At 45.2% G+C, this 16,513-nt stretch overlaps 1 protein-coding gene across 1 annotated transcript in view; it reads left to right on the forward strand.

Moving 5' to 3' along the window:
• Positions 1-16,513, forward strand: part of SEC14L1 (SEC14 like lipid binding 1) — a gene marked incomplete at both ends in the record, with an annotated part of 40,627 nt that overhangs the window by 20,573 nt on the left and 3,541 nt on the right. The window contains 10 exons of the mRNA XM_084273524.1: positions 3,582-3,731; positions 3,822-3,953; positions 6,126-6,254; positions 6,472-6,706; positions 7,227-7,336; positions 8,102-8,291; positions 12,078-12,166; positions 13,082-13,152; positions 14,396-14,567; positions 14,852-14,986. Coding sequence (XP_084129650.1) covers positions 3,582-3,731; positions 3,822-3,953; positions 6,126-6,254; positions 6,472-6,706; positions 7,227-7,336; positions 8,102-8,291; positions 12,078-12,166; positions 13,082-13,152; positions 14,396-14,567; positions 14,852-14,986 — 1,413 coding nt within the window. The remainder of the gene's footprint in view (positions 1-3,581; positions 3,732-3,821; positions 3,954-6,125; positions 6,255-6,471; positions 6,707-7,226; positions 7,337-8,101; positions 8,292-12,077; positions 12,167-13,081; positions 13,153-14,395; positions 14,568-14,851; positions 14,987-16,513) is intronic.

The following is a 16,513-nucleotide window of genomic DNA, read 5'->3' on the forward strand; positions in this document are numbered from 1 at the left end:
GCTAAAGGAACATTGGCAAATGTGGCTATTTCCTGTCTGCAAAGCTGGACTTGAGACGTCATTTCTGGTACAAAACACCTCAGTAACACAGCAAAATCACAGAGCCACAGAGGTTGGAAGGGACCTCCAGAGCTCATCAGGTCCAGCCCCCCTGCCAGAGCAGCTCCCCAGCTCATATTGCACAGGTCGGCATCCAGACAGGGCTGGAATCTCTCCAGAGAAGGAGACTCCACACCCCCTGGGCAGCCTGTCCCAGGGCTCCCTCACCCTCACTGGGAAGAAGTTCTTCCCCATCTTGGTGCAGAACTCCCTGTGCTCCAACTTGCAGCCATTGCCCCTTGTCCTGTCCCCACAGACACTGAAAAGGGGCTGCTCATTTCCCCCTGCATCCCAAACTTCAGATATTGATAACCATCGATCAGATCCCCTCTTAACCTTCTTTTCTCCAGGCTGAACAGCCCCAGCTCACTCAGCCTTTCCTCACAGGGGAGATGCTCCAGCCCCTTCATCATCTCTGTAGCCTCCTCTGGACTCTCTCCAGGAGATCCCTGTCTGTTTTATCCCAGGGAGCCCAGAACTGGACACAACACTCCAGGTGGGGCCTGACCAGGGCAGAGTAGAAGAGGAGGATCACCTCATTCAACCCACTCAGTTCGATTATTTGAAAGAAAAAGCAGCATTTGATCTTAGTTTAATCTTCTCATGGTCCTTTAATAGCTCCAGTCCTGGTGGTGCGTGTGCTGCTTTGACTCATGTGTCTCATCCTGTGCTGTACCACAAATTACAGGCTTTCTTCTCATGCTGCCTTGGCCCATGATGAAGCCAGACCTCTGCCTCCTGTAGTCTTCAGCAGCTTTTTCCTTGCCTCCTCTGCACGTGTGGAAGAGAGGTTGCTCATGGCTCAGTGGGGTGGGTTGGGAGGGACCTTTAAAGGTCCACCCCCCTGCAGTTAGCAGAGCACGATGGTTCTGGCAGATGGAATATTTTAATGTGGCTGTGGTTTACTATCACAGCTTTCTTCCTTCAAACAAGGCTGTGCTGAGAAATGATGCATTACAAGAACATATTGGCGGTGGTACATGAAGAAATAAACCCAGCCTAATTTAAGAGCCCAATAAAATTGACTGTGAACAGTTTTCAGTACTCTGCCTGCAGGTTCTTTATGGAGAAAGCATCCTGTGTTGCTGTTAATCTCTTTGAAACCTTCAAGTGCTTTGTTGCTGTAAGCATTGAGCTTGCCAACTTTTAGCAAATGATGATTTTGTTCCCTTCCAAATTGAAGGCAGTCAATTGAGTCTTCCCATTCAGAACAACAGATTCTTCCTGGCTGTTTATTTGCTTGCAGTTCAATAAGCACTTCTGAGCAGGTAATGCTGTGATTTGCAAGTGTTCACAGGGCAGATAGGAAGTGGTTTGAGAGGAGAAATGCATCAGCATGTGCACAGGCTTGGCACAGAGGAGGCTGCTCAGGGAAAATTCATTGTGATCCAAAAGTAAAAATACTTTTAACATAGAGGGGAAAATGTTAGATACCTACTTCCCCTCAGTTGTTACAAGGTCCTTAAATAAAATAGAAATACTGACTGAATCAAGCAGAAGTACTTTACAGTTCTGCTGCTTCTGGAAGTCTTTTCTCCTTTTGACTAAGATCTAAAGTCACAGAAAAATAGGGGTTGGCAGGGACCTTTGGAGATCTAGTCCAACCCCCTCCAGTCAATAGAGTTAAAACAGGAATTCATTTAGAAAGAAAGCTGAGACTTATTCAGTGAAAGGGCTGAGAGATTCCTGAATGACTGTAAAATATCCAGCCTTCTGGCCAGGACAAGAGCCTCATAAAAGAAGTAAGCAGCTACTTGTACCACACTAATAGGACCCATCCTCCCTCTCTCTTGGAGCTGTGAAAGCTTTTTCCCCCCTGCTTGCTATTGTGTTCCAACACTAATGCTCTGTCACTTCTATTGTGCACACATCTCTGAAGCCAGAAATTAACTCCTGTTCTCAATTTAAACACAACCAGCTGGGCACAGATGAGAAGTTTGAGGGAAGGAGCCTGTGTGCTCTCTCACTGCTGGTACTTTTGGGTATGTCACAGAGGAGCTTTATGAACTCAGGACAATCCTGCTGCAGAAATGATTGAAAAATATTCATGAGGGGGGGAAAAGAAGCTGACACTGTTTTAGTGCATTGCACCACTGTCACCATAGTAACACTGTGTTCAAATTCAGTATTTTTATTCTCATAAAGGGAGAACTAAGAGACCTTTTCTCTTCCACTGCCACCATTACATACTTTCTGCAGCTGCTGCTTATTTTCTTCCACACCCTCTCCTTGTCGGTGCTGTTCCTGGGCTGGGACCCAGCTATATTCAGAGCAGTTAACATTTAAAAGGACAAAGTGGATATTTTAGCTCTTTTTAAAGGGTCGTTTTGTGTTCTGCTCTTGGATTGACTTTGTTACTGAAGTTTTCTTCTGCGCTTGGATGTCTTGCAGTCTCTACCTTTGCACTGAAGGCAACTAAGTTCTGGTAATAGCAAAAATGAGAGGATTCAGAATGTGAGAAGGCAGCTTAAGAATTGGTTACTTCATAGAATCATAGACTGGTCTGGGTTGGAAGGGATCCCAAGGATCATAGAGTTCCAACCCCCAGCTTCACTGCTACAACATGAGGGGGAAGCCAAAGAGCAGTGGGGGTACTCTACTGACTATGAAAGAAAAGTTAACAATACAACAGTTGTGCTGTATTCTCCAGCCACAGTGGTTCAAGAACTAAACTTCAACGAGTTTATTGGGGGGGGGGGGGGGAGAACCTTAAACCTCCTATTTTCCTCTTACACTTGGAAAGGGTAGTTAAGAAACTGGCATCAGTCAAACAGGTATCTGGTTTAATGCCATCGGCTCCGTGCATGTCAGGTATTTAACAGAGGGACATATTTATGTGACTGTTCTTTAACTGGAATTTCCAACCATTGCTGGCTCTGCATTGCTGCAGAAAGTTTAAATTTTCAGAAGAATGAAGTGCCCCTTGCTGCATTGGAAAGTCTTATGGTGTGTTGGACAAAACTGTGCAGCAAAATCCCTCTGAATTCTCTCTGCACAGGGAGCTTGAGCTCTATTAGCTTAAGAAACAGGCTTTGAAGTATTTCTTATTAGACTTTTGGGAGCTCTATGGAAAACTCCAGTGAAACACTGATAATTAGCATGTGGGTTTTTCTTAATCCAACATGTAATTGTTTTGTCTTGTGGTATTTTAGGACCAGAGGGTCTTATTTTCCTCCTCTTGCTGACAAGAAGATTGTCATTGTGCATAATGAACAACTTCCTCTTTGGAGGGAGGGGAGAAATGGGGTGTTTCATGTGTTTAAAAAATGGTTTTACCAGGAAAGGGCTGTGTTAGGATTGTATTAATAAATGGATGATTTGGAATGCACCACAGTGTTGGTCTCCAGGAAGGTTTGATCCCTTCTATGACAGGTATGAAGGGCATTGTGCCTCCCAGTGCTGGTGATGCCAACGGAGGAACCCTGTGCACACCCTCAGGAATAAACTCTGATTATTATTTTCTTCTCTTCCCATCTCCATAGGCATATGAAAGGAGGTTTCCTACATGTCCTCTGATCCCCATGTTTGTGGCCAGTGACACTGTAAACGAATACAAGAGTGAGGATGGGGCGATCCATGTGATCGAACGGCGCTGCAAGCTGGATATAGACGCACCGCGGCTGTTGAAAAAGGTGATGAGGTTTGAAGTGCCTGGCTTATCCTTCTGGATCTCCTTTCCCATGAGTATTATATCTTAACAGGATCTGTGTTGTGTCCCTCAGATTGCAGGAGTGGATTATGTCTACTTTGTCCAGAAGAATTCTTTGAATAGAAGAGAAAGGACTTTGCATATAGAAGCCTACAATGAAACCTTCTCTAACAGAGTCATTATTAACGAACACTGCTGTTACACAGTGAGTAACAGGCTTTTGGTGGTGCTGCAGATGGAGTTAAGTCAGTGTTTAGATTTCAGGACTCATAGACAGAAGTTGGGTTGTTCTTGGCTTTTACTTTGCAAGAAAAAGCAGCCAGCACACCATGAGTGACAATTGTTGCTAGTGTTCAATGTAGCACGCTTGCTTGAAGAGCTGAAACAACTCTGGCACCCTCTTGCTTTGAGCATCCTCTAAGAGAGCAGAACACAACGTAATTTGCTGTGCTTGACAGCTCTGTTTGGGCAGCTCTGCTGCCTGTAGCAGCAGTGTAGGGCCTGGGGAGGCTGGTGGTACCCTGACAGAGCTGTTAAGGGAAAGTTCAGTGTAGTTTATTTGCCTTCTGCTCAGCTCAGACAAACATTCATTGAGTTAGTTATGTGTTAACCTAATTCTTTCTGCCATGGCTGTTCCTGGTCATCAGTGCAGATGTTTTCTGATACAGAAAACTGTAAAAACCCAGGAAAGAAATGGGAATCTGATGGCTTGCTCACTGCAGGTTGCTTCTGGTGGTTGTTTTCTGAATGGCTTAGCCAGTACTCAGGCTTATAGACACATATGGCAGTAAAACTTCAAATCAGCGTTAAAGGTTAAATCAAAACTCACAAATGTAACTGACTTATTTTTATTGCTGCATTCTTTATGTGCACTTGATAACATTTTCAGTTGTGTGCAGAACCATGGTGAAAAGGTCACTGGACAAACCCACATGACACTATTACCTGCAGGTTTTAACAATTATTACTTCTGCAGTTATTTCCAAGGCACACTTAGATACTTTTCCACCTGCACTTGTTCTGTGGAAGCTCTGTTCAGAGGAGATGCTCCATAGAAAAGGACATGTGGTAAATGTGCACAAAACACACCATTTCTTGTCTGTGCTCCACTCAGTCAAGGAATTTGTAGGGAAATACAAACCCAGAATTTCAATTCAAGAATAAATTGTTTTAAAAATGCTTTCCTATTCAAGTGACTCTATAATTGAATTTATGGAAGGATAGAGAGATTTTACATGCTGTTGTTATGATTCCTATGAGCCATTCTTGTACACACACCCCCCAGTGCAGAAAAGCAGGTGAAGGGAATTGGGTTTTTTCCCCCTGTAGCTGTCTCATTAGAAAGTGCTGATGCTGTTCCCAGGCAATTTTAGCATGTTGTGAAGGGGAAGGGAACCTTAAGGCATCAGGACGATTGCATGCTCAGAAATCCAGCCTTCTGTGATGTTTGTGAACTACAAATCCTGGGGGTCCTGGCAGGCATGAAGCTCTCCAGGACCAGCAGTGAAGCTAGTGGTACCTGAGGGCATTGAGGAGAGTATGGCCAGCAGGTCAAGGGAGTTTCTCCTGACCTTCTGCTCCACCCTGGTGAGGCCAGGATGATCTCCAGAGGTCCCTTCCAACCCCCTGTTCTGTGATACTGCTTGTTTCTGTAGCTCAGCCTGGAGATTCCCAGCCTGTTTCAGCTGGAGGGAGTTCAGAAAACAGCTTTCCTTCAGAGCAGTAACATCTCTGTTTCAGGATCATCTCAGCAGGCTAATGTAGAAGCTGAGAAGGAAGCTGGGAGTGCTCTAAGCTAATGAGCTGTCAGCTGAATGCTGCACTTCCTGTATCATTGTCCTGTGTCAACAAAGTAAAGTAGGTTTCTATCTGCAGAACACTAAGGTACTTGGTAGGTCAAGAAGGGAGCACTACAGCAGGATGTCTGTTACAGACTTGTCTAGACTGCAGTGCATGGAAATGCTTATGCTGTACTTGCTGTGGTCCTTGAGCTGGCTGGCCTCGCTCTGTCACTGACCTGCAGCAGCAGAAAGCTCACTGAGGAGTGTTTTGCCCTTTTCCACAGACACACAATGATTGCAGCCCATATCTAGGATGAGATAGTGTTAATTGTGTGGTGCACCAGGTATTTATGCTCTCCTTTCTGGTTAAGAAAGGTTGTGCTAGCCATGAGGCTATAGGAGGGCTTCTCAGCTTTTTGTTCTCTAGGGTTACCTTTCCCAAACCCTGTTTGCAAACAAAGTACAAGACTACAAATTCCACTGGAACGTTTTTGGTTATGTATGGACCTGTAAAAGAACAGTCATTTCAAGTATTGTGAAGAAAAAAACCCTTCTGAATGGGGAGTTAAACTGTGTGACCTCCTTTCAACTACCAGGTTCATCCTGATAATGAAGACTGGACCTGTTTTGAACAGTCAGCAAGTCTGGATATCAAATCTTTCTTTGGTTTTGAAAGCACAGTGGAAAAGATTGCCATGAAGCAGTACACCAGCAATATTAAAAAGGTGAGCTTGTAGTCATGAAGGAGTTCTGTAGCCCCTGTGAAGTAAGGGGCTGCTCTGCTCCAAAAGCTGAGCTTGGCTCATTAGCTGGGGGCAGCATGTGTGTAGGTCTGTTCTTTCAAGTGGAATCTTTAGAGAGTTCTGGCCACTTAATGGGTTTTCAGCCTGATCCTTTCTCTGGTTTTAGTAGCTGAAGTAAAGTAAATTTTCCTTTTTGAAGGGAAAAGAAATCATAGAATACTACCTGAAGCAGCTGGAGGAAGAAGGAATAACTTTTGTTCCTCGTTGGACTCCTCCTGTTGCCTGTAAATTGGAGAGCAGCACATCCCACTCAAGAAGACCAGTTTCACCTGCTATCAATATACCAGACTCTGCCACAAAGGAGAGCTTGAACAACAAGGAGAACCTCAACACCTCAAGCAGCCCCTCAGAGCCCACAGCAGGAACGCCTGATGGTGTGTTGGTCTGACTTGTTTTAGTGGGTTTCTTTGTATTGTGGAGGCTCTCAGCACTGTGCTGCTTCTCCTGGGCAGCTGAACATGGGTGTAACTGTAGGAACCATGGGGAGAAAAGGGCTTGGAGCTCCCCTGGAGAGACAGTCTTTGGTTATATCTTCCTTTCCCTGTTAATAAGGGAATTTGGGAAGATTTAGATCAAAGCTTCTCCAAGTATTTCCCAAAGCAGTAAACCCTATGGTGCTGTGGATTGCCAAATTGAATATACTGACAAAATGCTTTTATAAATACCTGGGTTTACTCCTTTCTGAGTCGTAGAAGGAGAATGAATGGTCTTTGTTTACCCTTAGGAACACTATGATAACTGTGTGTGTTGCCTTGCTCTCAAAGAATTCAATTCTGACTGTGCAGAACGCAGAGCAGCTTGTTCTCTGCCTCAAATACCAGCATATAAGGTCGTTTGCTGCTTTGACTAGGTCAGTTCAGGACCACTCTAACCCCATGTGCCCCTTCTCTCCAGACAAGCTAGACGCAGACTACATCAAGCGGTACCTGGGTGACTTGACACCGATGCAGGAAAGCTGCCTCATTCGACTGAGGCAGTGGCTCCAGGAGACACACAAGGGCAAAGTAAGTTACTGCTGGTCTCCTGTGGCTCTATCTCAGAATCTGATGTGCTGGGTGGACCTGATGAGACATAATGGCACGCCTCCTGTGGCTAACTGCTCTGTTAAGTGGCCCTCTGTGTTCAGAGTGCCTCAATTAAGTCTGCCTGGTGGCAAAGTTCGTTGTGACTGTCCAGCTGACTTTGCCTGCTGAGGCACTGAAATGATTAGCCTGACTGCCTCTCAGAAAGTCAATAAACAATAAACCAGCACAGGGGAAAACCATCAGTTTGAGAAGCCTGCCCTGTTCCAGAACAACTTATTTTTACATCTGTTTGCTTTGGCCAAACATAATGCTCCCAAATCTTATGTCCTGAAAGGGAAGCAGTGTGGCCAGTTAAATCACTGATAGCAAGGTTGGGGGTTTTCCAGTGCCTTGTGATTTGCATGAATGTCTCAGCTTCCTTCTACTTAGCAAGGAAATACAGTCTGGGGTTTGTCCTTACATTCCTTTCAGGTGGACCGACTTAGTATGGGCATACAGGTGTAAATGATTATGAGAGTTCAGGAAACTTTTATACCCCACATAGGAAGGTCACTGCAGTGCCTGACAGGGCTCATGTTTTTTTGTTGCAAAGACTGATTTGCTTGAGAAGGTTCCAGGGTTACCTGCCATCTTCTTGCACTGGTGCAGGGCTGCACATTTCTCAGCTTCTGTTGTTTGGTTTTCTGTTCTTTTTTCAAACCTTGCACACAAAACTGAGCCTGTTGTGGTTGTTTCCTGTAACAGATCCCAAAGGATGAGCACATCTTAAGATTCCTGCGTGCCAGGGACTTCAACATTGATAAAGCAAGAGAGATCCTTTGCCAGTCTCTGACATGGCGTAAGCAGCACCAGGTGGACTATATTCTAGACACCTGGAACCCTCCTCAGGTACTCCAAGATTACTATGCAGGAGGCTGGCATCACCATGACAAAGGTATGCTCTATTGGGTGGATATTGAACAGCCTTTCTTTTTATTTTAACGTTCCAAATTAAAGCTGAGAGCTGTCCCTCTGTGAACTGGTGGTGACTGGAAAGAGTGCTAGAACTTCTCAGTCATTAAGTACTACAGTGATGTACCCAGCTCCTTAGGGGAGGCAGAGTCCTAGGTCCTTATCTTTCTGGCTGATAGTGACATATTTAAGTCTCTAAAGAGCTCTGCTTTGCTAGTAGCTTAAAGTTAATAATTGCACTTCTGTAGTGCTCTGAGATACTTTGAGGGGTGTTATGCAAATGCTGAGTATTCTCTTTCAGTGATTAAAAGATGTTTGTAAATAAGTGTATCTGTCTAATCAACTTATTTCTGATGTTGTATAAGTCTGCTGATGGCATAAATGAATACTTATTTGGCATGACAATCAGCTTAATCATGAGAAGTGGGATGCTGCAAAAACATCAAATAGAGCAGGTTTGTTTAAGAAGGGAAGAAGCTCTGGCTGAATTCCCTGTGCACGGTGAGCCACAGCCAGATCTTTAACTGTGCCTGACACAGTCCCCTACCCCCCTGCTTGCTTTATCATGTGCTGATCTCGTGTGCTAATACGCACACAGAAATGAAAATGTTTTGGAATTGGTTGCTTGAGGCAAGCTGGGCTCTTTAGATAAGGAAAAGGTCACTTGTTGTGAGGACTGTTCTGATTTAGTCTTTTCCTCACGAGGCACCATTGTTCCTGCTAGCTCTTCCTGTTAGGAGAGGCGTGTGAGGCAGGACAGGAAGCTGTCAGCAGGAGTGGCCAGGAGGCCACAGCAGAAGTTTAATCACTTTTAAAACTGAAGAGCTGGAATGACTCTGCTCTCCACTGCTGTTTTGGGTTTGGCAGACTTGAAACTGAGAGAATGGAGAATGAGAATATGCTTGCAAAGATCATAGGGAGAAAGACCTGTGAATAAGGTCTCCCTTTCTGTCAGTTCCTTGTCCTTACTTTGCAAAGACTTCATAGAATTACAGAATCCCAGACTGGTCTGGGTTGGAAGGGACCCCAAGGATCACAGAGCTCCAACCCCCTGCCACAGGCAGGGACACCAACCTCCAGGCCTGGAGCTACACAAGGTTGCCCAGGGCCCCATCCAACCTGGCCTTGAACACCCCCAGGGATGGGGCACCCACCCCCTCTCTGGGCAGCCTGTTCCAGCCCCTCACCACTCTCTCTGTAAGAAACTTCCCCCTAGTATCTAATTTAAACATAGAATCGTAGAATAGCATGGGTTGGAAGGCACCCCAAGGATCATAGAGAGACTTCCTCTCTCAGAGCATGGCTCTGGGCCCTGCCAGTGAGCAGAAAGGTACAGAATGCATCAAAAGGTGGTTTAATGTTTTTCTGAGGAGTTCTTCACTCTTGTGATGAATGTCATGCCCTGCTCCCTTCCCTTCCAGTTCCTTTGGGCTCTTTTGCAGCACACCCACAAGTTAAACATGGGGCTGTCAGAAAAGGAAACAGAATTTCAAAACTGAGCAATTCTCTGTAATTTAAAATTTGACAGTGCTGGGTTCTTTTTTTAAAACCCTCTCTTCTAGTAGCGCTCCTCTCCTCCTACATGTGCTAAATGTGCCAAACTTTAGCTAGCTAAATCCTGTATAGCTTTTAGCACTGAAGCAAAGGCAGCAGGGATTATGAAGTATGTTGCCTAGAACAAGCTATTAGCACAAAAGAGTAAGAGTTGTTCTTTTGCTCCTGGTTAGCATGGCTTTCTCTACATCTGAGTTGCCTTGTGTTTTGACAGCAGTGCTTCAGTCAAATGCTTTTTGAAATCACAAAGCTCTAATAGTGCTAGCACAGCACTGCTGGTTGAGTATTTCCTTCATGTAGTGTTTGAGTGGGCTGGGGTTAGTAAACTATGAGTTTAGTTCTGGGTGTGTGGGGGTCTGTGAGGGAAGGAGACCTATGGAGCTTAATAGCACTTTGTGCTTAGTGTTTCAAAAGTTGGACAGGGTGTTCCAAGATAAACCTGTGCTGATGTTAAAATAACATTTGCCTTTAGACCACTTGATAAAATACAGGATAGTGTGAAATTTATTGGGGGTAGTGTCTTTCCTTCAAGAACTTGCTGTGAGTCTGCAGTTTAGGTGTGGGGATTTGGGTTTCTGTGAGGTTTTGGGGTGATTTCTTTATAGCCTGTATTGACAGTTTCTTTCCTTGTGTCCCAGAGGTCTTCATGATAATTTGATGGCTCCCCATGCAGTTGTTTGAGGGAAGTGAAGCTAAAAGGACAACAGGATTTTGGGGAGATTTTTATCTAGAAAGTTATTTTCCTTTTTTTTTTTTGCTTTTTCTTTTTAATTTTGTGTCCTAGCACACTCAGCTTTGTAAGTTGGTCATTATTCAGCTTGTGTGCTAGAATATATGGGCCAAAGCTTAAAAACATGCTTTGAGAGGAGAATCATAGAATGGTCTGGGTTGGAAGGGACCCCAAGGGTCACAGAGCTCCAACCCCCTGCCACAGGCAGGGACACCAACCTCCAGGCCTGGAGCTACACAAGGTTGCCCAGGGCCCCATCCAACCTGGCCTTGAACACCCCCAGGGACGGGGCACCCACCCCCTCTCTGGGCAGCCTGTTCCAGCCCCTCACCACTGTCTCTGTAAGAAACTTCCCCCTAAGATCTAATTTAAACCTCCCCTCTTTCAGCTTCACTCCATCCCCCTTGTCCTGCCAGTCTCTGCCCTTTAACAAGCTGATTCCCCTCCTGTTCCTGGGGTCCCTTCAGGGACTGGAAGGCTGCAATGAGGTCCCCCCACAGCCTTCTCTTCTCCAGGCTGACCCAGCCCAGCTCCCTCAGCCTCTCTCCATAGGGGAGCTGCTCCAGCCCTCTGAGCATCTTCACAGCCTCCTCTGACCCCTCTCCAACACATCTTCCTTGTATTGGGGACCTCAGATCTTGGACACAGGACTCCAGCTGGGGCCTCACGAGGGCAGAGGAGGGTGGCAGCTGTTTCAGACAACTACTTCTTATTATAAAGAGCCTGAAGTGCAAGCTTTGGTTCTCACATTCAGGCAGTGCAGTTGTTAAGCTTAATGCCTTTGTACCCTGTACAGTGTCAGGATGTCCCAACATGCAGGAAGATGGCAGTGGAAAGGGAAGGTTTTGCATGCACAGGGTCCATCTGAAGCTCATCTCTGGAGCAGAGTCTGCTCTCACCAGGCTTAACCTGCAGAAGGGAGGCTGCATGCCAGCTCTGCATCATCTGTACTGACACAGCTGAAAGGTGGGACTCCAGCAGATGCTGCAGAGAGCCAGTCCCTGGGTTAACACTCTGTTTCCTTCCTTGCACAGCTCAGTGTGGCTGCTTTTCCAAAAAGGTTGCTGTAACTTATCCCAAGCAGTATTGCATCATGTATGATAGGAAGCTGTACAGCCTTCACTGGGGCTCTTCAGTTACAGGAAAAACTAGTCCATTAGAGTATCTTCCTCTCCTGGAAGCTAATTATACTCCTGTGTCTTTAATTGTGTCTGTGAAGGTCTTGTGTATACTGGTGTGCTTGTTGAAGTCCTTTGAACTTCCCTTGCAGACAGGGAAGCTGTGCACTTCATGTACAGGCACCCTTTGGCAGTGCTGGACAGGGTAAAGTTTACATTGCCCCCTGCTCTAGGTTCTCCCTCTTCCAGCTCCACAACAAAGCTTCACCTGGCTACAGTTTGGATTTTGAACACAAAACCAGTTCTCTCCAGTTGTCTGTTGCTGTGAAAACAAGGGTTGTGCTGATAGATTTGTTCTCATTATCAGATGGTCGCCCGCTGTACGTGCTGAGGCTGGGACAGATGGATACCAAAGGCTTGGTGCGAGCTCTGGGGGAAGAGGCCTTGCTTCGATACGTGAGTGTTTTTGGAGCCAGCAAGTTGCTAACAATGTGATATTTTCATTTAGCAATGTCTTCCTCTGCCAGAACGTTCCATCACGTTGGATATTTTGATGTACTCTCTGGCCGTCTGTTTTTGGTTTGAATACGTCTGAAAGCTCCTGGTAGTTGATCTTCTGCATTCTTTCCAACTGCAGGCTGATGGTGGAAAGGCGTAGTTCTTGGCAAACCCTGTAGTTACTGGTTAGCATTTTTCACAGATTCTGCTGCAGTTTGTGCAGTGCTCCAAAATTAAGTCCCTGCGTTTGTATAGGAAAGAAAATGGCATGCTCAGATTCCAGCCTGTACTCCAAGGATAAGAAGAATTTGTTTTCTTCCAGTGGCATTTCCAGGCACCTACTGAATTCTCTTTATTTGTTGCAGTTCTGTTTCAGGGTTACTTTCAATGGCTTGTAAAGGGCCTTTGAGTAAATAGCAGATCAGTGCCCAAAGGGCAGAAGTGTGGGATGATTTCTTGTCGGTACCACTCCTGGGGTCTCAGTTTTCCAGAGGATCTTTATTTCCATTCTACTGCTTTTATGGAAGGGCATATTTATTTTTTTACAAGATCAAGCAATGAGGTAAATGTGGTGATTTCTAGTTCATTCTAGTGAACAAGAAATGATAGGAGGAGGGTCCCCTGGAAAAGAAAAGCCCTGAGCCCCAGGGTCAGAGGGGCTGCTTGTGGGCTGCCTGGGGAGGTTTCAGGCCAGGTATGTCTTTCAGTCCTGGCTGCTTTGGTTTGGGAGCTATTGCTGGATGTTTAGCATGAAGAAAGCTTATGCTAATTGACTTGCAATTCTAATTAGCCTTCAGAGATGAACTCTTGTGTTTTTCTTCATCCCATATACTGATTTATAGACTCTCTTCTCTGAACACTGTGTCTTGACAGGTTCTTTCGATAAACGAGGAAGGGCTGAGGCGATGTGAGGAGAACACAAAAGTGTTTGGCAGGCCAATAAGGTAAAATACAAGTGGATTTGCTCTTTGGGAATTGCCTGGTTTCACAGGGGGCATGGGGAACTTAGAATCACAGAATGTGTTAGGCTGGAAGGGACCTTCAGAGGCCACCTAGTCCCACCCCTGCAGTGAGCAGGGACTAGAGAAGGTTGCTCAGAGTCCCACCAAGCCTGACCTTGACTGTCTCCAGGGATGAGGCCTCCTGTGAGACCTGGGGTCCAGATGCCTCATGTAAAAGTTTGCCAGCAATGGCTTGCTATCCCATCCTTAAGTCTTTAGAGGGGTAACTTACGGCAGTGTTAACTGCAAAATGGATTTCAGGGTGTGGAATGAATGCAGGACTGACCCTGAAAAAGAAACAGTGTTTCTTGGACTCCTTTCAGTTTGTGACTCCATCCCCTAATCTGTAAGGGCTCTGGGATGCATGGTATGTCTGCTTATCTTTTCCCTCTTAAGGAACTTGCTGTCCTAGCTCTCAGGGGAAGGTCAAATCCAAGAGATGGGTTTCCTGTGTTTAACTATGAAATTGTGCTGCCTGCTGGATTTTTCTTTGTAGAATTAATCTTAAAGAGCTGCATGTTAAACATTCATTTAAAGCAAAACAAAGAAGTGGTTGCTGTTTCATAGTAGCCTTATGCATAATTCCATGGTTGCTAGCTGGTGCTGCACAGCTGTAAAGCTTGAATTCATGCCCAGGGCGAGACCTGAACTTGGAAAGTAACCATAGCATATGCTGAAGCTCACTATTTAGTATTAAGAATGTATCTCTTCCTATGGAAAAAGCTTCCATCCCTGAGATCTGACAACAGAATTAGCTTCAATGTGTAATGACACTGTTACTCTATTAGTAGGAAATCCACACAGTGAATGTTAAATTGCTTCACAGCAGCAGTGTGGCCACTTAATTGATTTCCTAGTAAAAGCAGGCATTTAACATTTGGGCTGGCTTTTGACAGGATCTTTTTTGGCTTTATATTAACCTTCACCTGCAGCCTAGAATGTCTTTGGAGGGGGATGCACGTGATGTCCAAGGCGATCGTTGCATGTACTCTGTATGACATCATGCTTGGCCCACTCCAAAGCATTCCCATTCTGAGGGTCTTAAATCCCAGTGTCTACAGAGCAAGGGGGTAAAACAGAAGAAATCAAAATGACTGTGGGGTCTGAGAGTTTCAGGACATTGCACACTTGTATAAGAAAGAGTTTGGATGCTATTGATTTCTCCTCTTGCCTTCCTCACATTCAGCTCCTGGACCTGTCTGGTAGATCTGGAAGGCTTGAACATGCGGCACTTGTGGAGACCTGGTGTCAAAGCATTGCTGAGAATCATTGAGGTGGTGGAAGCCAATTACCCTGAGACTTTGGGTCGTCTTCTTATCCTAAGAGCACCTCGAGTATTCCCAGTTCTTTGGACACTGGTATGTTTGTAATTCAAGCTATTCCTCATCTCTCACCCTGCACTTGTAGTTTGTAGAAGCACTCTAGAGATCAGGCTTTACAAGCAGGAAATGTCACCGTTTGAAAACATCTCTTTGATAGGATTCCTGGCAGGGATTAAAACCACTACCTCAGAACTTGCTTACATAATTAATTTAACTTCTTTGTAGTGTGAACGGGGATGGTAACACTTAATGGAACTCATTCCTTCAAAATTGACCTGAGGAAAACATGGGAGCCTGATCTATTCTGTTTTTCTTCATAGGTTAGTCCATTCATCGATGACAACACTAGAAAGAAATTCCTTATTTATGCTGGGAATGACTACCAGGGTCCTGGGGGACTGCTGGATTACATCGATAAAGAAATTATCCCTGATTTTCTTGGTGGAGAGTGCATGGTATGAATATAAACTAGTGCATATAATGACTTATTTGTGGGGGGTTTTGTTTGCTTGGTTATTTTAAGTCCCCTGCTCCTCTAAACAAAGAAGTCTAGAAGCACAGAATGATTCCTAATGTAGTTTGGAGGGGAGGAGGTGATGATGTGAGACTCCAGGTTTAGTGTTTTCTTCTGGATCCACATTAAAAAGAGAAATACAGTACTTCTTTACAGTGAGTATCACATAGCTTAAAGTAGCCAGACATGGTTAAAAGTCATAGTCTCTGTTACCTGTCAAGTTCAAGCAGACAGCACAGGGGAAGAGCTGTCGCTGTCAGCTCACTGGGAGTCTGGGTCACCTACAAGGATTGATAACCACAGGAGCCCAAGGAAATTGGGGTGCATTTGCTATCAGGGCTTAGCAAACAGCCAGGGCTCCTAGCACAATACACATGCTGACCACAACAAACCAAAAATGGGCTTACTGCAGGATACTGTAATTTCTCAGTCCCTTGTGTGCCTTAGTGTCTGTTTTCTGCCTAGACTGTGGGTGTCAGTCAAATCTGTAATGTTAACATCTCAATCACACTGCAAGGTTTGTTTTCTCTGCAATGGGTTTGACAGCACAAGCTCACTGGTGTGACTGAGGTGTAGGAGTGCGACTCAGGCATTTTCTGGAGCTTACATTACATGATTGGGGTGTTTTTCTGAAGTCAGCTGTGCTAAAATATCATTTCAGACTTGCTTTTTAAGTCCCTGTACACTTCTTAGATTAATTTCTGTACCATTCTTGAAAATACATCTAGGTCTGTTCAGATAGAGTCTCAAATTAGACTGGAGTACTGTTAGATGTATCAGAGTAGAACATATCTTCAGTGGGCTGCCTTTTGCTGCAGCAGTAGCGTTCAGGGAGAGAGTTTGTGCCATCTAATTTGGAGCTTGAGAAGCTGGCAGAATCCACTGCCAGCAAGAGCCAGCGTTACCAGAGAGCAAATTGCTGCAACGCTTCCTGCTGCTCACAGGCACTGATAGAGACTCCTTCTCTTTCTCTTTACTTCTGGATATTTAAAGAAAAATGACTTTTCAAAGATCCTAGCTGGGTTATTGAATGCTTCTCATGCCCTAGACACTTCTGTGGCACATGTTCCTGATCAGGTGATTGTCCAGCTTCATTACTAGAGACAACTTAAATGAGAACTTTGCATAGGGAAGCTGTCTAATCCATTCCAGTGCTGAGCTGTGGAGAAATAGTTGTAACTTAAAAACTGTTACCTTCCTGACTACAGTATCCTTTTACCTGTTTGGAAACTTACAGTATCCTCCCACTGTTACAGAATCATAGAATAACCTGGGTTGGAAGAGCCCCTTCAGATCAAGTCCAACCACAGCCTGACCCTGCCCAGCCCACCTCTAGACCCTGTCCTTAAGCACTTCATCTACACACCTTTTAAATCCCTCCAGGGATGGTGACCCCACCACCTCCCTGGGCAGCCTGTGCCAACCCCTGACAACCCTTCCAGTACGGAAATTCTTCCTGATCTCCAAA

Source organism: Gallinula chloropus, assembly GCF_964237585.1.
Source record: "Gallinula chloropus genome assembly, chromosome: 20".
Classification (NCBI taxonomy): Eukaryota; Metazoa; Chordata; class Aves; order Gruiformes; family Rallidae; genus Gallinula; species Gallinula chloropus.